At 34.5% G+C, this 25135-nt stretch overlaps 3 protein-coding genes across 3 annotated transcripts; 2 read left to right on the top strand and 1 right to left on the bottom strand.

Moving 5' to 3' along the window:
* Window positions 1-7072: 7072 nt before the first annotated feature.
* LOC145137698 (large ribosomal subunit protein eL36y-like) lies at window positions 7073-8214 on the top strand. The gene is made up of 4 exons (XM_079071839.1): window positions 7073-7116; window positions 7455-7559; window positions 7676-7875; window positions 7993-8214. The coding sequence occupies exons 2-4, from the start codon at window positions 7458-7460 to the stop codon at window positions 8021-8023; spliced, it is 333 nt and encodes a 110-aa protein (XP_078927965.1). The 5' UTR covers window positions 7073-7116; window positions 7455-7457; the 3' UTR covers window positions 8024-8214.
* Window positions 8215-12360: 4146 nt separating this feature from the next.
* Window positions 12361-14861, bottom strand: LOC145139677 (oxidoreductase/transition metal ion-binding protein). The gene is given in 8 exon segments (XM_079073417.1): window positions 12361-12811; window positions 12918-13058; window positions 13481-13872; window positions 14076-14189; window positions 14285-14360; window positions 14429-14525; window positions 14612-14715; window positions 14782-14861. Coding segments are annotated over 8 exon segments (1455 nt in total).
* A 903-nt stretch (window positions 14862-15764) lies between these two features.
* Window positions 15765-17017, top strand: LOC145136418 (large ribosomal subunit protein eL36y-like). The gene is made up of 4 exons (XM_079070539.1): window positions 15765-15858; window positions 16350-16454; window positions 16531-16730; window positions 16848-17017. Exons 2-4 carry the CDS (start codon window positions 16353-16355, stop codon window positions 16876-16878), a joined length of 333 nt encoding a protein of 110 aa, XP_078926665.1. The 5' UTR covers window positions 15765-15858; window positions 16350-16352; the 3' UTR covers window positions 16879-17017.
* The last annotated feature ends 8118 nt before the right edge of the window (window positions 17018-25135 follow it).

Below are 25135 nucleotides of genomic sequence, written 5' to 3'. Positions count from 1 at the left end.
TAGGTTAAACATTTGAATCAAAATAATCCTATATTATCCATATTTAACCAAATCCACCAATTTTGATAAGGATATCCATACCAATCTTAAAAAATCGAATTTAGGCAAGAAAAACGAGTTTTGGTAAATATCCTAATAAAAATTGGCCAAATAATCGAAAATCCCGGCACCAGAGCACACAACTTGTCGAGTCCACTATGGAACTCGTCGAGTCCATACATGGACTCGGCGAGTCAGCCAGTCAGAAGGCAGAATTTTTGATTTTTCTGATCTTTGGCAATTCACTTTTGCATCTATTCAATAGAAAAACGACCTAGGCTCTAATACCACTATGGGGTTATGAGCATAACATCATTCCTATGGTGTACATGCAACCCTAATTGCTTTGATCTAGGTTTTTCTAATTTGAACATACAACATTGAATACCAAAGCAATAAACCCTAATCTAGAATGCTTATTTCGAAATTAACGTAATAAACAAGTTAGAACGATTACCTCAACTTGTTATGTAGTAATAACAAGAACTCCTTGACCTTTGAAAGCTTAGTGCCCCAAGTGTTGCACCTCTAATGGAGTCATAAACACTCTATGCAAAGGAAGACTTAGGAGAGAGGATGAAATCGTCTAGGGCTCCTTCAAAGACACACATAGGCCGAAATCCTCATGTATGAGGGTCTATTTATAGTGGTGTGGGCTGCCAGGGTTTCTGGTGGAAACCCTAATTCTCTGCTTGGGCCTTAAGCAATCCATGAAACCCTTCTAGAAGACCCCTTGGACGAAATCTTCATGGGCTTCCCATAGATTTCGTCCAAACTCTTCTATTAGGAGTCCATAGCCCAACTTGCAACTATCAGCTATTTGCATAACAGTCCCTCAATTATTTAATTAGTCTATTTAGATCACCAGATTAATTCCAAATTAATTTCTGATCAATACTAATTAAATAATATGATTTCCAAATAATATATTAATCTTGTAATATATTAATAAAACCATTTTCAGTACAAATTTATTATTCATATAATAAATTCCACTCTCTCTCCTTTTGTCATCCTATCAAGTTGCATGAGTGAAGGCAACCCAAAAGGACCATGCTCATAATCAAATCAAGTACATACCAAAAATAGTTATGGGCTTAGACATCTAATCCAACAGGCGGTGGTTCCCTTAGAGAATATTCAGGTTGATGAGCGTCTGGATTACATTGAGAAGCCGGTAGCGATCTTGGATAGGAAGGTGAAGGTCTTGAGGAATAAAGAGTTGCCTTTGGTTCAAGTTTAGTGTCAACATCGGAAGGGATCCGAGTGGACTTGGGAGCCGGAGTCCAAGATACGGGAGCAGTACCCAGAGTTGTTTCCAGAGGATGACTTCGAGGGCGAAGACTGATTCTGGTGGGGGAGAATTGTAACATCCCGACTCCCATGTATAATATTTAATTAATTTAAAATTTTAATGTCAGAGCAACTCGACGAGTTGGATGCCCCAACTCACTGAGTAGAGGAGTTAATGGCCACATGATTTTTAGAGTCTACTCGACGAGTTGGAGGACCCCAAATCGACGAGTAGGAGCTGAGTGTGAAAACCCTAATTTTCAGGGTTTGGGTCCTATTTAAAGGACCTTAAGCCCTCATTTCCACCTCCCTTATCACCCTTCTACCCTGTGAGAAACTCTAATAGAGTGTATTCATTTGTGAGAGAGAAAAGCTAACTTTGAGTGTTCTAGTGCACATTTGGAAGGGGAGTGAAGATCATCAAGGCTGGGAACGAGAAGAGGCTTTTGGATCAAGAGCTTTTCTGTGCTAGCTTCAGTTTGGAGGTAAAAAGCTACCACCTTGATCATTTATTTGATAAATCTCTTTCTAGGTAGTTTTAGGGCTTTTCCCCCTTATCTTGTGGTTCTTGAGTTGTTGGAGCTTGCCATGGAGTTGAGACTCCAGAATTAGACAAAATGAGGTCCCATGAGCCCAAGGATCCAAGCTTTATCAAGCTTTAGGCAAGTTTCCATGCATGAAAACCTTTATGGAGCTTGTTTTGGCATTTTGAGCCCTAGATGCCATGCATGAACGTAAAGCTTGCAGCTTTACGTGATGATTCAACCTTAGAAGGCTAGATCCAGAGTATGAGACCTTATTTCTGCCTGAAATCGTCTGAATGAGAAAATGGACTGAAGGGACTCGACGAGTTGGTGAGCTGACTCGACGAGTCGATTAGGGTTTTCCCCGATGAGTCTGGACGCGTTGTAACTCAGCGAGCTGACGAGACAACTTGACGAGTTAAGTCGGATTTTCACGGCATATCTGAGGAAACGAGGGAACTCGACGATTCGCATAGATGCACTCGACGAGTTGGGTCAACATGGACTGTTGACTCGAGTGTTGACTTTTATTGACTTTAGGGCTTGGTCAGGACATGAATTATGGAGACCATGGAAGGATAAAATGGTCTTTTACCCATTCCAAGAGTTCGAGAGACGGGTTAGCTTAATTTATTTAGAGTTGTGTTTATAAGTGTTAATTAGAGATGATTATGACATGTATGCGGGGATTAGAACGTTCGAGGGGTACGAGGCTTACTTGCTTACTTACGAGGTGAGTCTTCTCACTATACTTACCTGAGTGGTAATACTGAGTGACCAGAGGGTCTTGTTTGAATTATCGACTGAAGGGTCCTATGTTCTTATATTGAGTTATGTGATATTATGCATTTTGTTTTTGTGATATATGCTATATTATTCTATGCTTTACTGAGTTAGGACCGGAAGGTCCAAACCGAATTGTGAGACTGGAGGGTCTTCACTGAGATATAGGACTAGAGGGTCTAACCCGAGCTGTGAGACCGGAGGGTCCTCACTGAGACACATGACCGGAGGGTCCACACCGAGTCGTGAGACCCGAGGGTCCTCACCGAGACGCATGAGACCGGAGGGTCCATGTCTAGTTATAGCCATGAGAGGCTTATTATTTGTGTATGTGGTATTTTGGGGAACTCACTAAGCTTCGTGCTTACCGTGTTGTGTGTTATGTGTTTCAGGTACTTATCAGGATCGCGGGAAGGCGCCGACTTGATTGTACACACATGTTTGAGACTATGTCGATGATTCTGGGATATTATCAGTTGTTTTGTTAAATCGTGTTTTTGACACTTGATACATTGTGATTTGATAAAATGTGATACTATTTTTATGTGATTTAAAAATGAAAATTTTGTTTGAAAATTTAGAGTGTTACACCCCGAGAAGAAGAGCTTTTGGCTCAGAAGTTCTGCCCGCGCAGATCCCGTCTCCTCGCTAAACCCCCTTGTAAGTGAGTTGTGCTTACCATACTTTAAGTATAACTTATGTTTAAGTTCATTATCGTTATTATGAACCTATAAACAATATTTATCAGTGATTCCACGTCGTTATACTGATTTATCTACTTATGGGGATGATGTCTAGGATGTGATTTAGTGAGGTGTTTAAAGTGGGATTTCCAAACAGTATATTTCGTATACCAAACAGACCCTACCTCCAATATGATCCTACCTGGTTGTTCCTTACTTGATAGATCATGAAAGTAGGCTTTGAGTTAATGATGCATCTAGACTAATAATTAGTCGCAATAAATAAGAGACTAAAACTAAGTAATAATGATACCAGGTTTCATTAAAAGAAAAGACAATTTTAGAAACGAAGCGCTGCCCAAATTTCAAATCGCCACTTTAACAAGCGAGTGCATAGTCCTTTTCATGAACATGATTTTAATACAAATATTAATTAAAGTATTAAATATATGTTTATGTGTGAAATATTTGATATTGCCTGAAATACGTGTTAAGAGCATATCTGATAATATATGATGATTTAGGATACAAAATAAACCTAAATTAATTAAGATGACTATCGAGTAGTATATTCTTATGAGTACGGGTGGGATATACACCGATGGTAGAACTTTAAATTTTTCATTAATCCGAGAGCATGGATTAGACATAGGCATTCGTCCCTAGTCCGAGAGTATGGAGTGGATATAGTCATTTGTCATTGATCTGAGAGCATGAATTAAACATACCTGATCCGGAGTATGGATTATGTAAAGCTGTTAATTTTATATCCGAGAGTATGGATCGAGTCGTTGTGAGGATCGACGAGGTAGGGTAAAAATTGCTTATATGAGGTGGTGAAATTGTATATTGCGAGTTCTAATATATATATATATATATATATATATATATATATATATATATATATATATATATATAACATTGTGGGATTGAAATCCCTATGTACTCACCAGGTTTCCCAACCCGACCCGCTTAGTTTATTGTATCACAGGTGGCTATATGAAAGATACAATCTGCTGAGAGATTCAAGGAGTATTAGGCCACTAGTTTAATTACTATAAGGTTTGTAATATTTCGTTATGCTTATGTTTCTGTATTGACGATGACATACTAATGTTTTAAATAAAAATACATTTATTCGGAAATGCTTTGATAACATCTTTATCATGTTTTCTGGGAACAAATTCCGCAATACTATTTTTCAAAAAGGATACTCTGATTTTTAAATAAGCATAAACAAATCGGTATTTTCTGGTCGTGAAAACGAGGATGTCATAGGAGGCTAGGGTTAGCTCATCCTCAGCCTCCATCAGCCTCCTCAAGCCTTAAAGAAACCCTAATCTTTCCCCTCCATTGTTGAAGTTATTTTTGGTGCTTTTGGAAGCTTTTGAAGGAATAAAGAGGAATTATTGAGCTAGGATCCAACAAACAAGTTTCCATTATTTACCTTGGAACTCTTCTGGACCTTTGTAAGTGTCCTTAACTCGACTTTTATCATGTTAGGATGCTAGATATCGAGTTTTGTCCCATAATCTTCTTGTTCTAGTTAGTTAGAATGGTGGGATCTTACAAATTTTGCAACTTTATGAATCTCTAAGACATTTGGTGTAGTTTGTGGCTTGGATCTGAAGTCTGGTTGTATTTTTGAAGTCATGCATGAGATTTAGGTCATAAACTCTCATTTTGACGTAATATGGGTTCAAGACATGCACTGGACATACATGTCTATAAAGCACCAAATTTCATGTTGGTTTTAGTGTTAGAAACACTTCTGGAAAAGATAGACTTCAGACTTAAAGGAATAAGTGCTTAATAGTTAAGTTCATGCCTTGTGGAACCTAGGGTTTGAGTTTTGGACCTTCTTGGATGGTTCTAATAGGTAAAGTTAGAAACTTTATCCTTTTAGATCATGTTTTGAGTTAGATGTAAGCTTTGAAGCTCATGAGGTTGAAGAAAACAACTTAATCAATTAAGATGTTTGGAACCTAGTTCCCACGATGTGACATCAGGTCACCATGTCGCGACGACTAGGGTCAAATCGTTTGTTTTATCCTTTAGGGACCACATTGTGGCTAGTCAACGTTGACCATTGAATTGACTTTTGGCTTGTGTTGACTTTTGGTCAAACCCCTAGTCTTGGAGGAAAAGCTAGAGATTTACTTTATATGGATGTATAGGTGGTTGGTAGCATATGTGTTCGCAACCGTAGTAGCAGTTGCAGTTGACCATTGTTTGATATGTGAGTTTCTTCACTGTACTCATGGGGCGAAGGCACCAATGTCGGCCCACTGGATTATGTTTGTAAGATGATATTTGTCTTTGTGACACTTACTGTTATGCATGTATGTTTGTTGTCTTTGTGACTCTTGCTCATATGATTATATGCTTAGCTGTAAGGGTGAAATAGACCCGATACCGGTTAAAAGAGACAGAAAGGGGTGAAATAGACCCAATACTAGTTGAAAGATATCAAAGGGGGTGAAATAGACCCAATTATGTTTTGACTGTTATGTATGCGTGGTATGGGGTATTTTGGGGAAACTCACTAAGCTTTGTGTTTACAACTTTATGTTTATGGTCTCTGGTACTTCCAGTTCGAAAGGAAGGGTCTAGCATGACCGCACCACATCCACCAACATTCCACATTTTATGACATGGTTTGTTGTAATTATAATGAGACTATATATTTACCAAAACATGCATTAAAACTCAATAGATCAAGTTACAAGGAGTTCACTGTGAATTGACTGCTTACAGATTTAAACCTAAATTTCGGGATGTCACAATCTTCTTTTCCGGGTCGTTGGGTATGGGCTTTATCCGGTTCAGGGTGTTTTTCGATTGCCTATGTTCGTTCATATATTGATGAGTCTGTGCTTATTTCTAGTTCCGTCGAGAATCGGTGGGGTCGTATTGTTTATATTAAAGTGAATATTTTTTCTTAGAGATTGACTTTGGATCGGCTTCCCACTTGGTTCAATCTCTCAAAAAGGAGGTTTGATATTCCTTCTTTGTCTTGCCAGATTTTTGACTCCGTTGCGGAGACGGTTAGTCATGTTTTCTTTACTTGCTCGGTTGCTCAAGATGTTTTATATTAGGTGCTAGTTGGTGGGAGTTACCTTCCATTACTCTCTCTTCTTATGAAGACCGACTAACTTGGTTTAAGAATCTTCATCTTCCTAAAGGTGTGAATGATTACTTGGAGGGTTTTTTTCTTTGTGATGTGGTGGCGTATTTGGTTGTTTAGGAATAATTTTTGTCTTTGGCAAGGCTCAACCGATGAAGGCTCTTTTGTTTGACGACATTGACACGAAGGCATTTTATAATGTAACAATAGGCATAAGAGGATTGATACTAATTGGGTAGGTTGGCTCTAAAAGCCTATTTTGGCCATTTTGTGATGTTCTCTTTTTTGGTTTTCTTTTGTTAGATTTTTTTGATAGTTTCTTACTAGCTCTTTCTTTATATATATATATATATATATATATATATATATATATATATATATATATATATATTTATTTATTTATTTATTTCTTTGACGTTAAAAAACTATCTAAGTGAATTTATAACCGATAGTGTTTTGATTTATAATATGATTAGTGGCAATATGATGCGAAAGGCCAATATCATACTAGCTTGAACATGGGCCTTCCTTAGTCTAACATACAGAGCCCAAAGGCCGAAACTAAGACGCTATTTTTCACTTTCTCAGCTTCTTACTATAAAATGATGTCCTGACCTAAACCCTAATCGTCTCCTTTCACAGAACGCCGATCCAGATATACGCCGAGGTACGCGTCTTTTCCAATATGGACTTTGCATCTTACACTGATTCTGTATTTTATCTTATGTTATCTTGAATTCTAGACGCCATCAATCTACTGTTAAACTTTGCACATTATGATTTTACAATCGGCCGTGCATCTGATGCACTTGATGATTTGATTTTGATAATCAACTGGTGATTCGAAGTGTTCTAATCTTTGATGAATAAAAAATGCGTACCCTATTTGATTATGCCTGTTTCTGCGTAGAACTAACTTAAGAATATGATTTATCTGAGACTTCTGGCATCTATTTATATAGAAATAGCTCGAGCAAAAATCAATTAACGCGGATTTTGTAACAGGATATGGCACCAAAACAGCCTAACACAGGCCTCTTTGTTGGATTGAACAAAGGGCATGTTGTCACCAAGAAGGAGTTAGCTCCTCCCCCATCTGATAGAAAAGGCGTAGGTTTCTTCTTCTTTTTAACCAAATTCATTTATAAAATCTTCTCAATTAGGGTTTACAGACTCTATTACATTATGGAACACATCTGATTTGAATAATTGCTATATTTGTATAGAAAACAAGCAAAAGGTCTCACTTGGTGAGGAATTTAATCCGTGAGGTAGCTGGATTTGCGCCATATGAGAAGAGGATTACTGAGTTGTTGAAAGTTGGAAAAGACAAATGTGCCCTTAAGGTAGCCAAGAGAAAGTTGGGTACCCACAAGAGAGCAAAGAAGAAGAGAGAGGAGATGTCAAGTGTTCTTCGCAAGATGAGGTATTTGTTTTCTTTTTAATGATACACATTATTTTATTTCATTTTAATATCTACTGAATTTTATTTTAATGGGTTGATGTCATTAACATGTTGTTAATTTTGTGTAATTATTTGCAGGTCTGGTGGAGGTGCAGAGAAGAAGAAGTGAGGACTTTTTCAGGATTTAGTTTTCTTTGCATAATTTTTTTAAGCTTTTAGTAGTTAAGTAAAACTTTTGTCTTCCCTATTATATGATTTGGATTTTGTGTACTTTTTCTCTTGAAAATTTATGATATGATTTTGCTCCATTTTATGTAGTTCAAATCACAAGTCTTCTAATTAAACTTCTGTTTTTGCTTAGACTTCTATATCTTGGATTTAATCAAAGTTTTTTGTAATGTTATAAATTAAAAACCAATTCAAGTTAATATTAATCTACAGTCCATATTTTAAAAGTTGGGAAAATGACTAAGGAGGTAACCACCGTTGATGTTGGTAACAATTGTTGCTTTTGTTAACTCGTTAGTGTTTACCATAAACCTTTTTGACTAAAACTAATATACCTTTCCGAATCTTTTTCCCTCAAAAGCATTCAGCAGATTTTTTTAAACTTTTAGTTCTTTCAAACTAGACAATATACAACACATAAAATTTGAATTTTGGAAGTTAAGCTATCTAACTATAATGTAAGTTGTCTCTAAAGAAAATAATCAAAAAATTTGTTTTGGAAAAAATAACTGATGAACATTTTGTACTATAAAAAAATAGTTTTTGTTGATAAAAAAAATATATTTTAGACTGATATTTGTTGATTCTTTAACTAAAATTCTGACTTTTGAAAAAAAATACTGTAATTTCAAACATAGTCTGAAATCTGATAAATATTTTTGGAAGTTTGAGAAAAATATTTTATTTCTTATTTAAATATAACAAAAAGTAACATAGTAAATATAAACTTTATATGATACTAAGGCATGAAATCAAAAATCTGATTAAAAAACGGTTAAATTTTAGACAAAGGTTGTAGATTTTTTTGGAAAAAACAAAAAAGAACTCCGGATTTTAATATCAAATCACGAATGAAACATTATGGAATAATGGTCATTTTTTAAAAACAGAAAAAAATAGTTTTCTTTTAAAAAACTCATTTATAATGATTCGTTTACTCAAATTTCCTTTTTATTTTGAAAAATAATTAATAAAAATGATTAAATTTGTTATTTTTTTTTTTTGATTTTTTCTTACAATTTAGTAACATTCACCGCCATACTGTATATATACATAAACAAACTTTTTAAGTGTACCATGATTTAGGAATAGAACCCCGTCATATCTCATTCCGATAGAAAATTGGTTATGGGCCTTATATAATTATATGGACAAACATTTAAAATATTTATTATTTTTTGATTTGTCAAGGATAGCATAAAAAGAGTAGTGGAGCATCCAATATTTTTGCATTTTAGTCTACGGCGATTATTTGAGCAGAGGGTGTCTTTTTGAAGAACATAGAACCATTTATCTATCTTGGTCTTCACTGATTTTCTTCATTTGTTTATCATTTTTCATTCAGTAGTATAATCATTCAGTCTTACATTCCAGTTGTTGAATTGGGTTTCTATCACAATCCATATCCAACCATATATGAACTCTATTTAAAATAACTTTTATATTTCCATATTATTGTGGGTTATCATTAAAACGATAAAATGAGAGGCCGTGTGTTTGTATGATGTAATGGAATGTTCCACACCATTTTTATTTATTTATTTATTTATTTATTTATTTATTTATTTATAAGTTACTCCCTCTCTAACTTATAAATCATAAATCTCCTGGTATGCCAAATATTTTGTAATAAAACTTCCAATTTTGTAAATGGCAAAGGATACAGCAAGGGTTGTGGCAGACTACAGCAATGGAAGTTTGCTCTTGGATTCTGATTTCACATCTTCTTCAGCATCTATCAATATTCAAGGTTTATTTAAGATTACATCTTATAATAAACTATACAATGTTTTCACATGTAATATAAATAACATGATTGAATGTGGGAAAGCGTATCATAACGAACCAGTGGTTGATATTGAACCCGGTGGAGGAGTTTTAACAGCTAATGCAAACAAGGTAATAAAATACACTACACAAATAACATTATCTGCAGCTAGTCCAACACCAAGGGGAAATCTCTAGAGCTTCAGCAATGACAACATAAGTGACAGCTACAAAGTCATAAGCAAAAAAAAAAAAAAAAACTCATTAGTTCTATGTATATATAGAAAGATTCTTTAACAAACTAATTACAATGTTAATGCATGTTATAGTTCATCCAATAAGACACTGTTCCAATTGTTGTTGCCACTAAATAATGGGCAAAGCAAAAATTAGAATGGTAATAGAAAGTAAATGAAAAAACAATATAAACAACTTTACGAAAATTAATGATTAAAGAGTAACCTTACAATAAAGCTTTCGTTTACCCGTTCATTCATAGCTTCTTATTTGACAACTATATGTTTTTGTTTCTTTTACAATGTGTTGTAACAAATCTTTGTCTTTTTTTAGAACCAAACAATTTTTTCTTGTATTAGTTAATTAATGTTAGTCGTTTGTATAAAATTAAAATACTTTCTTTTCCATTAAGTCTTTATTATTTAGTTGACAAAACAAAAAACATAAATTAATTGATGTTTGCAAAGTGATCAAATTTTTATTTTTCCACTCTCATTCAAAAAACTTTGTTGTTATTTGTTTTTAAGATACAATAATTAATCATTTATATTAAATTAGACACAAAAAACTTATATATTATACCATGTAGTGTTATTTTGTAATTTAAAAGTAAACTGTAATATTTTTTTTGCAACTTTTGATACCACAAGACGTAATCTATTATTATTATTATTATTATTATTATTATTGCATATTAATTTTGGATGCGGCTCGTGAACAGTAAGAAGTTTTGGCGCCGAACAAAATTGCTTTTATGGAGGCCAGTTGGTTTTTATAGGAGTGACTGGTATTCATCGTTTCTAGTCGGGGCTTATTGCTTAGGGTGATGGGTATGGGCAACGAGGTGGTAAGGCCACCTAAGCACCAAAAGTTTTCTTAATCTCCACTTTTTTTGTTGGGGGTGGTGTTCAATTTCCTCAACGCCGTTGAGGTGAAGAAATGCAGAAAAAGAGAAAGTCTAATTGCTGGAACGGTTCTTTTTTTCCCGTTTCAGTGTTTCCCTCGTTAAGACGGCGTTGAGCCGTGCCACCTCACCCTCGTTTCTTCTCGTTGAGGCCCATACCGGGTGCTCTTAGCCTATTCGCTATCTTGCTCTCCTCAACCCACATGTCTTGCTCTCCTTAACCCACGTGCCTCGCATGTATATGGAAGACGCCAATTTCTCTCTTTTCAACACACAATTCGTCGAATTCCTGTTTCATTCTTTTTTGCTTCTCTGCTTCGCCATCTCCTTAATGAACGGATGGTTAAAATGAGTGTTTGGATAAACTGTTTTTTAAAAACAATTTATATCGGAACCGAAGATAAGTCATTTTTTATAAGTTACTAATTTGGCAAAATAAACTTATTACTTATTAGTTTATAGCTTATTAGCTTATTGGCTTATAAGCTAATACTTATTAACGGTTTGTCACCGTTATAAACTATTTTTATACAAACACTTTTTTAGCTAATAAGCTAATAAACTATTTTGTCAAACACCACCTAACCCATAACTAATCTCCTTGTAACTTTTCCAACATCTCTAAGAAACCTATTTTTTGGTTATTTTGTGAAACACTAAAAAGGACTTATCAACTTATAGCGTTTTGATACCGGATAAACTAATACAAACACTTTTTTAAAAACTTTGTTTGACACCGTTATAAGTTATAAGTTAAAAAATGTTTATCATTTTAAGCAATGTTCTAAAAAGCTCACCATGACTCCGCTATATTGCGTCATGGCTTCAAGGCTTAAACACCTTTTTAGCTTATAGCAAAGAGAAACCGTTCGCTAGTTTCAAACCATCACCCATATTGCCAAATAACGAAATAATTTACTGAATGGTATTTACGAAATTACTTTAATAATGCCTTGGCAAAATCCTTTTTTATATCCCAAAAAGTAGAACCCAAAACATATCATCTCACAAAGAATTATGGGGGCAAACATGTAATTATCCACCTTCAATAGTTTCACAAAAAAAAAAAAAAAAAAAAAAAACGTTCATTTTGATTCCTTTTTATTTTGGTCAGCTTAGTGATTATCCCCGTAAAAATATTTTCAAGTTGTACTATAGCAAATTTTTAAAAGAACAAACAAAAAAAAATGAAATTCCATACAATTTATTGACTCCCTGTTCTATTCAGTTTTGTATGATCAATAGCTGTTACTGCTCATGAGTACACTTTGCAACCATTTGCAAAACCATTATTATCCAGAGTATAGGATAGGGGGCAAAAGGGTAAATTCAGCTTCATAAACTTACAACAAAAAAACAACCACCATTACTCATGTCTTGAACTTTTGTGTCAACTTTTCTTTAACAACCGATCTCCACCCAACCGAGCTTCGTTGCAAATCTTGAATGGATCCACATCCACCAACTTTCAACACAACACCATCTTTCACCTCACCCACTTGCTTCACACCCTTCGATGCCAATTCTTTCAATTGGGATATAAAAAAGAGTATCCTTTCAATAACTTTATCATTCGTCTCTTTGGATTTACCCTTTAAATCTTGTGTCATTTTCTTAAGTTTTTCCACCTTGTTTTCAGCTAAGCTTTTGGTTTCTTGTATTGAAAACTGTTTCTGAGCATTGACCTATGTGGATTCGGTATTTGACTCATCACGAAGGTCATTATCCACAATGACTTTAATGCCTTGATTTTCCGCTCTAGCATCTTCCACAACTTTTACTTGCTCTCTTGCCCTTTTTGCCTCATCTTCCGCCCAAGTTCTTCACAAAAAAAGATATATACAAATAAATAAATAAATCATGTCATATCAAATTATCAATAATACAAAAAAAGTTATTTTTCTAAAGATGCACATTAAAAATTTACCTGGCCATGGCTAGGGCTTTCCGTTCAACTTCCAATTCATATTGCAAATGTGAAATCTCCTGAGTCTCAAATTCCGCATTTGCCCTCAGCTTATTTACCCTTTCTTTCTCAAACGAAATCTCCACTTTATTACTCATAATTAGGGGTGGCACGTCGTGCTATCGTTTCGTGTTTCTGTCTGACACGACACGACAAGGTTTTATGTAACACGAACCCGACACGACACGATGTCGTGTTATTTTAACTAACACGAAAACGAACGAATTAAAAAACGACAAACACGACACGACACGAAAAATATAATATATACTAAAAACTAGTTTATTTAATGAATACTTTATCAAATATAACACGACAAACATGAAAAACACGATAAAGAACTGTTAAATCGTGTCAATTTCGTGTCAAAATTTGAACACGAACACGACACGACATCGTGTTTTTTACAGTTAACACGAACACGACACGAACATGAATTCAAATTTCAGTTTCGTCCCAATTTCGTTTCGTGTCGTGTATTTTTTTTCGTGTCGTGTCATAAATTGTCACCCCTACTCATAATCCCGTGCAACTCTTCTTCAGCTTCACGCCTCAGCTTCAGAAGCACTTCCATTTGTGAATCAACAGCTGCACGTTCTTTCATCATTTTAATGTTTTGTTCCTCTTGTTCAGCTTTCATTCGCTTTAATTCTTGTTTTGTTTCTTCTGCTAATTTCTCAAGTGTGATGATCTTTTCTCTTTCTAGTAAAAGATCTTTTTCGAAAAACGTGTTGACATCCTTTTGGACTTGGTCAACTAGAGCAGTGTGTGCAGCAACTGCCTTTTCTGCCATGGATTCTGCTTCTATGCGTGCAAGTTCTTCAGTAACTAGATCAGATGATTCACCCGTTGCAAGAGCAATTGTAGCTTGTGCTTTTGTTACTGGCTTATCTGGCTGAAAGAGTCTCGTGTAGCCTGTCAAAATTAACAGATCACATGACATGACATGACATGACATAACAGGTTGTACTGTGTTTGGTGTGCATCTGATGTTAATAAGACAAAAGTTGCAATCTTTTGTCTTATCCAAAAAGGTGGAATGAGATGTGACAATTGAGATGACATATTTTGTCATCTCAATATCTCATATGTGAAAAAGACGTAAATGTCATTCTCATCGAATGCAAGACCGACTATTCCGTTTTCTCCTGCTGATAAGTCTGCTATGAGTGCAGGCCAAGCGTCTGGATTGATCTTGTCAATGTCTATGAAACCAGATAGTCGTTGAAGGATCTGGAATTTGTTACAAAATGTTTTAGGTTTTTAAAAAGTTTATATCAATAAAAAGATAAATTATATTAGATTTTAAAGTTGTGTATAAATATAACCTTTCTGTCAGGTACATGAAGAAGTCTTTTTTCCAGGGATATTTTCCAACTCACAAGATCCTGACGAGATAATGGGCTGAAAAATTAATTGAGAAAAGGGTTATATTTTAAAATGCATGAAAGTATAAGGTCTTAAAAATGTACCTTTCAGGACATAAGTTTAGAGAACTTTCATCTTGATTTGAAATATTCATGTCACGTTGAGATAATTTGCTAGCAATAAGTCTGGCTTCTGCCAAGCCTGAAACTCCATGTGTTTCATAAATTTCATTCATCAAAACAAAATTATAAATTAGAATCCAGAGTTTGTATTTTTCATTTATTTACCTTGAATAGATGAGAAATCAGGATCTTCAGGTGTAATGTCATCAAATGCAAGTTCAATTACATTCTCAATATACATTGCAGGCTACACTTTGGATATAGTATTTCTATACAAAAGAAAAATATATATTAAAAAGATTATAACTTTAATACAATTTCATTAAAAAAAATACCTTGAAAGAGCACTGTTGGCAGAAACCAACCATCTAGCATATTCACGCCGAGTACATAAATCACCAGGTTGAACTTGCATTTGATTGCCTATGTTCGTTCATATATTGACGAGTCCTTGCTTGTTTCTAGTTTTGTCGAGAATCGGTGGGGTTGTATTGTTTATGCTAAAGTCAATATTTTTGCTTAGAGATTGACTTTGGACCGACTTCCCACTTGGTTCAATCTCTCAAAGAGGGGTTTTGATATTCCTTCTTTGTCTTGCCAGATTTGTAACTCCGTTGCGGAGACGGTCAGTCATGTTTTCTTTACTTGCTCGATTGCTCAAGATATTTTATCTCAAGTGCTACGTTGTTGGGAGTTACCTTCCATTACTCCCTCTTCTTATGAAGAACGACTAAGACCTCTTTTGATACGCATCTTTCTAGGTCCAAACAGACAGCACTTTACCAGACAATACTTTCACAGACAGAAACTATCAAACGAGACCTAAGTTGGTTTAAAAATCTTCATCTTCCTAAAGATGTGAAGGATTACTTAGAGGGTTTTTTTCTTTGTGATATGGTGACGTATTTGGTTATTTAGGAATAATTTTGTCTTTAGCAAGGCTCCAGTGATGAAGGCTCTTTTATTTGACAACATTGTCACCAAGGAGTTTTATAATATAAGAGTAGGCATAAGAGGATTGATACTAATTGAGTAGGTTGGCTACAAAAGCCTGTTTTGGCCATTCGTGATAGTTCTCTTTTATGGTTTTCTATTGCTAGATTTTTTGCTAGTTTCTTACTAGCTCTTTCTTTTTATATATATTTCTTTCTTTGACGTTAAAAACTATCTAAGTGAATTTATAACCGATAGTGTTTTGATTAATAATATGATTAGTGGCAATATGATGCGAAAGGCCAATATCGGACTAGCTTGAACATGGGCTTTCCTTAGTCTAACATACAGAGCCCAAAGGCCGAAACTAAGACGCCATTTTTCACTTTCTCAGCTTCTTACTATAAAATAAAATGATGTCCTGACCTAAAACCCTAATCGTTTCCTTTCATAGAACGCCGATCCAGATATACGCCGAGGTACGCGTCTTTTCGACTTTGCATCTTACACTGATTCTGTATTTTATTTTATGTTAAGCTTGAATTCTAGACGCCATCATTCTTCTGTTAAGCCTTGCATATTATGATTTTACAATCGGCCGTGCGTCTGATGCACTTGATGATTTGATTTTGATAATCAACTGGTGATTCGAAGTGTTCTATTCTTTGGTGTTTCTGTAGATTCCGATTTATAAACAAATTTGTACCCTAATTGATTATGTCTGTTTCTGTTTAGAACTTTCTTACGAAAAGGATTTGTTTTAGATTTCTGGTATCTATTTATATAGTAATAGCCTGATCAAAAATTATTAATGTGGATTTGATAGAGCTGATGGTTTCCAGCCACATTTGTATCTATTTCCATTTTCAAGCTACTTTAAGTAAAGAGTTTATGCATTCAAAAGCATGTGATAATCCAATAAACTGTTTAGTTTCTGTGAAACTAAGACATGATTCCACTTTTGTAACAGGATATGGCACCAAAACAGCCTAACACAGGCCTCTTTGTTGGATTGAACAAAGGTCATGTTGTGACTAAGAAGGAGTTAGCTCCTCGCCCATCTGATAGAAAAGGCGTAAGTTCCTTATTTTAATCAAATTCATTCTTGATTAGATTATGGAACGCATGTTCATGGTGCTATTTTTGTGTAGAAAACAAGCAAAAGGTCTCACTTTGTGAGGAATTTAATCCGTGAGGTAGCTGGATTTGCGCCATATGAGAAGAGGATTACTGAGTTGTTGAAAGTTGGAAAGGACAAACGTGCCCTTAAGGTCGCCAAGAGAAAGTTGGGTACCCATAAGAGAGCAAAGAAGAAGAGAGAGGAGATGTCAAGTGTTCTTCGCAAGATGAGGTATTTGTTTTCTTTTTAATGATACACATTATTTTATTTCATTTTAATATCTACTGAATTTTATTTTAATGGGTTGATGTCATTAACATGTTGTTAATTTTGTGTAATTAATTGCAGGTCTGGTGGAGGTGCAGAGAAGAAGAAGTGAGGACTTTTTCAGGATTTAGTTTTCTTTGCATAATTTTGTTCTACTTTTAGTAGTTAAGTAAAACTTTTGTCTTCCCGATTATATGATTTGGATTTTGTGTACTTTTTCATTTGAAAATTTATGATATGATTTTGCTCCATTTTATGTAGTTCAAATCACAAGTCTTCTAATTAAACTTCTGTTTTTGCTTAGACTTCTATATCTTGGATTTAATCAAAGTTTTTTGTAATGTTATAAATTGAAAACCAATTCAAGTTAATATTAATCTACAATCCATATTTTAAAAGTTGGGAAAATGACTAAAATTCTGACTTTTGAAAAAAAAATACGGTAATTTCAAACCAAGTCTGAAATCCGATAAATATTTTTGGAAGATTGATAAAAATATTTTATTTCTTATTTAAATATTACAAAAAGTTAAACATAGTAAATATAAACTTTATATATGATACTAAGGCATGAAATCGAAATCTGATTAAAAAAGGGTTAAATTTTAGACAATATAAACTTTATATATGATACTAAGGCATGAAATCGAAATCTGATTAAAAAACGGTTAAATTTTAGATAAAGGTAGTAGATTTTTGTAGAAAAAACAAAAAAGAACTTAGGATTTCAATATCAAATCCCGAATGAAACATTATGGAAGAGAAATTAAATATCCTCTTACTTTTCTTCCTAATTATCTTTTTAACCATTTGAAATGATGACAAGTGTCCAAAAATATCATTAGTTTTATCTAAATATGACACTTGTCACAATTTCATGTGGGTAGGAAGATAAGTAGGAAGAAAAGGTAGGAGGATATTTAATTTCTCTTGTGATGGTAGGAAGTTACGGGAGGGGCTACTTCCGGCGGACATCGGGAGGCCGCCTTCGGGGGGTGAAACTTCTTGGGGGAGCTGTTAGTAGAGATGCTAGTTTCATTCGCAGCTTAGCTATAAAGAGAGCCGAAAACGCTGTGAATTTGATACGCCTTCTTCCACAATTGTCTGACCCCCAGAGTGAGCTCCTTCTTCTTCGGTTTTGTATGGGTATTGCTAAGCTTTTCTTTGGATTGAGGACGTGCCAACTCGTTCACATGGAGGAGGCGGCAATATTCTTTGACAATGGATTACGCGGGGCGATTGAGGACATTGTGGTTTGTGAGGGCCGTTTCTTTGGTGACATACAATGGCGAATTGCTTCCTTACCTATTAGGTTTGGGGGTTTGGGTTTATACTCGGCAGTAGATGCTACCTCCTATGCTTTTGTTGCCTCAAGAGCCCAATCTTGGGTATTGCAAGACCACATCTTACGGGATAGCGGTATACATGGTATGGATTCTGATTATGATTGTGCCTTGGCATCCCTTCGCAACAAGCTTCCAGATTTTGACCTTAACAATTTTACTACTAAAGACACCGCCCCCCCCCCCCCCCCCCTAAATCCCAGAATACACTGGCGAGTGCCCTTTTTCGTAAAATTGTCCAAGATATGGAAGTGCATCTCGACATGACGGCTCGGCAGAAAGCGGTTTTCCAGTGCTTACGTGCACCACATGCTCAAGATTTTCTTCTGGCTATCCCTATAGATGGGCTTGGCCAACACATGTCTCCCGTGGAGTATCGTACTATTCTCAAATATCGACTCATGATTCCCATATTCCCAGCTGACGAGATATGTCATGTGTGTCGCAAGGCATGTTTGGACTCATTTGGAGAGCATGCAGTTCAATGTAAAGAACTCCCGGGGTTCAAATACAGGCACAATATGGTTAGGGATGTTTTGTTTGACATATTTAAGCGTGTCGGGGTTTCCGCTAAGAAAGAAGCACCTGTTAACTTCTTGAATGACCCAACAGGAGGAAGGTCAACCCTCAGACCGGCTGACATTTTGATTTTTGGATGGGTCGGAGGGAAACACGCATGTGTGGATCTTACAGGGATATCCCCTCTCGTGGGCCTGAGGGCTGGGGGTTTCTTGGCGGGACATGCTGCTTTAAAAGCAGCTACATGCAAAGTCACCAAACATGAGAAATCGTGCATGGAAAATCAACACGTGTTCATACCATTTGCATTTGATACGGTTGGTTTCCTCGCACCGGATGCGGTAGAGCTCCTTAAAATAGTACAACGAATCATGCATAGTAATGTTATATCCCCTAGATCTTCGGATGTAGTCTTTAAAAGAATTAGCTTTACCATTCAAAAAGGCTTAGCGGCACAGCTTGTTGCCCGTTTGCCATCTCACTCATTGTACGATGACAATTAAAATATTGATGGAATGAAATACTTTCCTTTTAAAAAAAATTATGGAATAATGGTCATTTTTTAAAAAACAGTTAAATTTTAGCTATGGAAGTTTGCTCTTGGATTCTGATTTCACATCTTCTTCAGCATCTATCAATATTCAAGGTTTATTTAAGATTACATCTTATAATAAACTATATAATGTTTTCACATGTAATATAAATAACATGATTGAATGTGGGAAAGCGTATCATAACGAACCAGTGGTTGATATTGAACCGGGTGGAGGAGTTTTAACAGCTAATGCAAACAAGGTAATAAAATACACTACACAAATAACATTATCTGCAGCTAGTCCAACACTTAAAACTCAAGGGGAAATCTCTAGAGCTTCAGCAATGACAACATAAGTGACAGCTACAAAGTCATAAGCAAAAAAAAAAAAAAAAAAAAAAAAAAACTCATTAGTTCTATGTATAATTATATAAAGATTATTTAACAAACTAATTACAATGTTAATGCATGTTATAGTTCATCCAATAAGACACTGTTCCAATTATTGTTGCCACTAAATAATGGGCAAAGCAAAAGTTAGAATGGTAATAGAAAGTAAATGAAAAAACAATATAAACAACTTTATGAAAATTAATGATTAAAGAGTAACCTTACAATAAAGCTTTCGTTTACCCGTTCATTCATAGCTTCTTATTTGACAACTATACGTTTTTGTTTTTTTTTTTTACAATGTGTTGTAACAAATCTTTGTCTTTTTTAGAACCAAACAATTTTTTCTTGTATCATTATTAATGTTAGTCGTTTGTATAAAATTAAAATACTTTCTTTTTCATTAGTCTTTATTATTTAGTTGACAAAACAAAAAACATAAATTAATTGATGTTTGCAAAGTGATCAAATTTTTATTTTTCCACTCTCATTCAAAAAAACTTTGTTGTTATTTGTTTTTAAGATACAATAATTAATCATTTATATTAAATTAGACAAAAAAACACTTATATATTATACCATGTAGTGTTATTTTGTAATTTAAAAGTAAATTGTAATATTTTTTTTGCAACTTTTGATACCACAAGACATAATCTATTATATATAATATAAAAGCTTAAAAGGTTGGGGAACAATATAGTTTTTTCTCTTTCATCCTTGGCCACCGTTTAATTCCAATTTCACTAAATTGCCGAGGTTTTGGGTGGATTTTTCATTCTACCCCTTAACGTCTTTTTCCACATAACTGGGGTATATTCCTCCATTAAAATAATACAAAATATTCCCTTAATTCACGCGTGTCGGCTATTAAGCCAACGTCAACTTCGAGGTCAGACCTTCCTCTTTCTTCCAAATTTTTCTTTCTCCTTTCTTTCGCGTCTTCTTCTCCAGGTTTGTATTCTTCCATTTTTTTGGATGTTTTACCTGTTACGTGGTTCTTCTTCTCTTAAGTTATGATGTTCTCTGTTGGGTTTTTCTTTTTTCCTCGGTCTTTTGTCTTTTCTTTCTATTGTGTCGCTCTCATTGCCTACCTCCGACAAATCGGAGATCTTATGGAAGCAACTCAAACGAGACCACAAGAAGGATTTACCATGGAAGAAAGCTCTCATATCACCATCACCATAGAAGCTGACAACCCCACTTCGAAAATACTCAAGACTATCCTTCAAGACGCCTGAGTCGAAGATCAATCCATGGAGGACAACATCTCTTTTATGGTTGGATCAATCCATAAAAGGTTTGCAAGTATAAACGTATAATGAATGATGCTACCGACAAGTAAATGTCGACGTTATATTTGCGTTGTTCTTATTTTTTTCCCAGGGAAACCATGTCCAATATCAATATATAAATAAATACAATATCAGTCCTATTGTCCTTTACTTACTCCGCTATAGTTTTTAGCAATAACTACTAATACCACACCAAAGTAACAATAAATGAAACACAAAAGCTAACGTATACAATTATGTATGTAACCTACAACATACAACCACACTTAACCACTTATAACATCTAACTTCATGAAAAAAAAGTAAAAGAAAACACAAAAATAAAAGCAACTCCAACAAATATAAACCAAAGAATGTACAGTTTTGTAGTGTAGTTTTCCTGCATCTTTTGAGTTATATTGTGCATGTAGACCCCATACCGGAAATGAACGTATGTACAGCCCCTTCCCAGTTTTTATCAACATTTAACTAATACTCGTCCAATCCAACGCCAAGGGCGCCACCGATTCCTGCTAGTTATTATTATTGCATATTAATTTTGGATGCGGCTCGTGAACAGTAAGAAGTTTTGATGGTTCAAAAAAAAAAAAAAAAAGACTGGTATTCATCGTTTCTAATTGGGGCTTATTGCTTTAGCCTATTCGCTATCTTGCTCTCCTCAACCCACATGTCTTGCTCTCCTTAACCCACGTGTCTCGCATGTATATGGAAGACACCAATTTCTCTCTTTTCCACACACAATTCGTCGAATTCCTATTTCATTCTTTTTTGCTTCTCTGCTTCGCCATGTCCTTAATGAACGGATGGTTAAAACGAGTATTTGGATAAATTGTTTTTTAAAAACAATTTATATTGGAACCGGAGATAAGTTATTTTTTATAAGTTAGTAATTTGGCAAAATAAACTTATTACTTATTAGTTTATAGCTTAATTATTAGCTTATAAACTAATAAGTTAGAGGAAGTTAACTTATGAAAAAATGACTTATTAACGGTTTATCACCATTATAAACTATTTTTATACAAACACTTTTTTAGCTAATAAGCTAATAAACTATTTTGTCAAACACCCATAACTTATCAAATCTCCTTGTAACTTTTCCAACATCTCTAAGGAACCTATTTTTTGGTTATTTTGAAAACACTAAAAAAGACTTATCAACTTATAGCGTTTTGACACCGGATAAACTAATCCAAACATTTTTTTAAAAACTTTGTTTTGACACCGTTATAAGCTAATAAGTTATAAGTTAAAAAATGTTTATCATTTTAAGCAATGTTCTAAAAAGCTCACCATGGCTTCGCTATATTGCGCCATGGCTTCAAGGCTTGTTTTCACCGTTATTTTTATTCAAACACCTTTTTAGCTTATATCAAAGAGAAATGGAACCACTTGGGTTGTGGTGACTTGGTAAGGCATGTGGAAGATATGGTGGATAACCTATTGACCCATGTTCAAATCCTGGCACCACTCAGCCCTTGTGACCATGGAGGTTCGCCTGCAGTGACTCCAGAGCATGAGGCAAAGCTTCATGTTTGCAGAGGGGGATTAGTCGGTGTGCGAAAGCTGGCCCGAAAACCCTCGTTAGGGAAGTTCCCTTTCCAAAAAGAGAAACGGTTCGCTAGTTTCAAACCATCACCCATATTGCCAAATAACAACATAATTTACTGAATGGTATTTACGAAATTACTTTAATAATGCCTTGGCAAAATCCTTTTTTCAAATCCCAAAAAGTAGAATCCAAAACATATCATCTCACGAAGAATTATGGGGTCAAACATGTAATTATCCACCTTCAATAGTTTCACAAAAAAAAACGTTCATTTTGATTCCTTTTTATTTTGGTCAGCTCAGTGATTATCCCCGTAAAAATATTTTCAAGTTGTAGTATAGCAAGTTTTTAAAAGAACAAACAAAAAAAATGAAATTCCATACCATTTATTGACTCCCTGTTCTATTCAGTTTTGTATGATCAATAGCTGTTACTGCTCATGAGTACACTTTGCAACCATTTGCAAAACCATTATTATCCAGAGTATAAACAAACAGGGGGCAAAAGGGTAAATTCAGCTTCATAAACTTACAACAAAAAGCAACCACCATTACTCATGTCTTGAACTTTTGTGTCAACTTTTCTTTAACAGCCGAACTCCACCCAACCGAGCTTTGTTGCAAATCTTGAATGGATCCACCAACTTTCAACACAACACCATTTTTAAGACCTTAAAAATGTACCTTTCAGGATAGAAGTTTAGAGAACTTTCATCTTGATTTGAAATATTCATGTCACGTTGAGATAATTTGCTAGCAATAAGTCTGGCTTCTGCCAAGCCTGAAATTCCATGTGTTTCATAAATTTCATTCATCAAAACAGAATTGTAAAGAGTAAATTACACGAATGGTCCCTATGGTTTAGGGTAATTTGCGCGATTGGTCTCTAACTTATTTTTTTAACTCGGAAGGTCCATACTGTTTGTTTTTGTTACACGTTTGGTCCCTACTGTTTGTTTTTGTTACGCGTTTGGTCTCTGTCTTACTTAAAAAGACTATTATTTAAATAGAGAAAAATGACATGGTAGGTAAGGTAAGGTGATGGAGGTGGAGTTGGGGGTGTGTTTATTTAAATTAATTAAAAAATCAAAGGGAAAATAGTGTTTTTAGGTAAGACATGGACCAAACGCGTAACAAAAACAAATAGTAGGGACCTTCCGAGTTAAAAAAATAAGTTAGGGACCAAATACGCAAATTACCCTAAACCATAGGGACCATTCGTGTAATTTACTCAATTGTAAATTAGAATCCAAAATTTGTATTTTCATTTATTTACCTTGTATAAATGAGAAATCAGTATCTTCAGGTGTAATGTCATCAAATGCAAGTTCAGTTACATTCTCAATATATACATTGCAGGGTACACTTTGGATAGAGTATTTCTTTACAAAAGAAAAATATATATTAAAAAGATTATAACTTTAATACAATTTCATTAAAAAAATACCTTGAAAGAGCACTGCTGGTGCTGGCAGAAACCAACCATCTAGCATATTCACGCCGAGTACATAAATCACCAGGTTGAACTTGCATTTGATTGCCTATGTTTGTTCATATATTGATGAGTCCTTGCTTGTTTCTAGTTTTGTTGAGAATCGGTGGGGTCGTATTGTTTATGCTAAAGTCAATATTTTTGCTTAGAGATTGACTTTGGACCAACTTCCCACTTGGTTCAATCTTTCAAAGAGGGGGTTTGATATTCCTTATTTGTCTTGCAAGATTTGTAACTCCGTTGCCGAGACGGTCAGTCATGTTTTCTTTACTTGCTCGGTTGGTCAAGATATTTTATCTCATGTGCTACGTTGGTGGGAGTTACCTTCCATTACTCCCTCTTCTTATGAAGACCGACTAAGGCCCCGTTTGATACGTATCTTTCCAGGTCTAAACAGATCTTTCTGGCTGAATGGACCGGAAAAACTGTTTGATTTGCACACAAAAAAAGGATTTTTCCCGGTAAGATATGTCTTTCCCAAAAGGTCCCAAAATCATATCTTTCTGGAAAGACAACTATGCCCCAAACTTCGCCTCTTTCTTTCTTTCCCAAATTATAATTTTTTTAAATAACTTTTTTTAAATTGATTTTTTATTGAATTATTACTTTTTTAATGTATTATTTTATATTAAGAAATATTATTTTAATATATAATATTTATGTATTAATAAATATTATTTTATGGATTATTATATATTTTTTAAATTATTTTTTTTAATTTCCTTTTTATAGATTAATTATTTTTATTGGATTATTATATATTCATAAATATTATTTATAATATATAATATTTATATATTAATAAATATTACTTTATTAGATTATTAATTTTTTTAGTTAATTTTTTAATTCATTTTATTAGATTAGTTCTTTTTTTTGGACAACACCACCATCCTAATTTATTTTTAAAAATCTCATCCATCCCACCACTATCAGACATAAACCGAGTCATTTTTCATCATTCAGCACAGTTAGTCAGATGTACAATCAAACAACATGGTTTTTTTCCCAGTTAAAAAACTTTCCCAGACAACACTTTTCCAGACAGAAACTATTAAACGGGACCTAAGTTGGTTTAAGAATCTTCATCTTCCTAAAGATGTGAAGGATTACTTTGAGGGTTTTTTTCTTTGTGATGTGGTGGCGTATTTGGTTATTTAGGAATAATTTTGTCTTTAGCAAGGCTCCAGTGATGAAGGCTCTTTTATTGGACAACATTGTCACCAAGGAGTTTTATAATATAAGAG

The sequence above is a fragment of the Lactuca virosa genome, chromosome 9 (genome assembly GCF_052849685.1).
Source record: "Lactuca virosa cultivar CGN04683 chromosome 9, Lactuca_virosa_CGN04683_v6, whole genome shotgun sequence".
Lineage (NCBI taxonomy): Eukaryota > Viridiplantae > Streptophyta > Magnoliopsida > Asterales > Asteraceae > Lactuca > Lactuca virosa.
This window is presented reverse-complemented; position numbering and strand designations above follow the sequence as displayed.

Bases quoted from the DNA above. Each gene is read 5' to 3' on its own strand.
- LOC145137698 (XM_079071839.1), top strand. From the start codon at position 7,458: ATGGCACCAAAACAGCCTAACACAGGCCTCTTTGTTGGATTGAACAAA. The intron at 7,560-7,675 runs GTAGGTTTCTTC...ATATTTGTATAG, and splicing joins CCCCATCTGATAGAAAAGGC to AAAACAAGCAAAAGGTCTCA. The intron at 7,876-7,992 runs GTATTTGTTTTC...AATTATTTGCAG, and splicing joins AGTGTTCTTCGCAAGATGAG to GTCTGGTGGAGGTGCAGAGA.
- LOC145136418 (XM_079070539.1), top strand. From the start codon at position 16,353: ATGGCACCAAAACAGCCTAACACAGGCCTCTTTGTTGGATTGAACAAA. The intron at 16,455-16,530 runs GTAAGTTCCTTA...ATTTTTGTGTAG, and splicing joins GCCCATCTGATAGAAAAGGC to AAAACAAGCAAAAGGTCTCA. The intron at 16,731-16,847 runs GTATTTGTTTTC...AATTAATTGCAG, and splicing joins AGTGTTCTTCGCAAGATGAG to GTCTGGTGGAGGTGCAGAGA.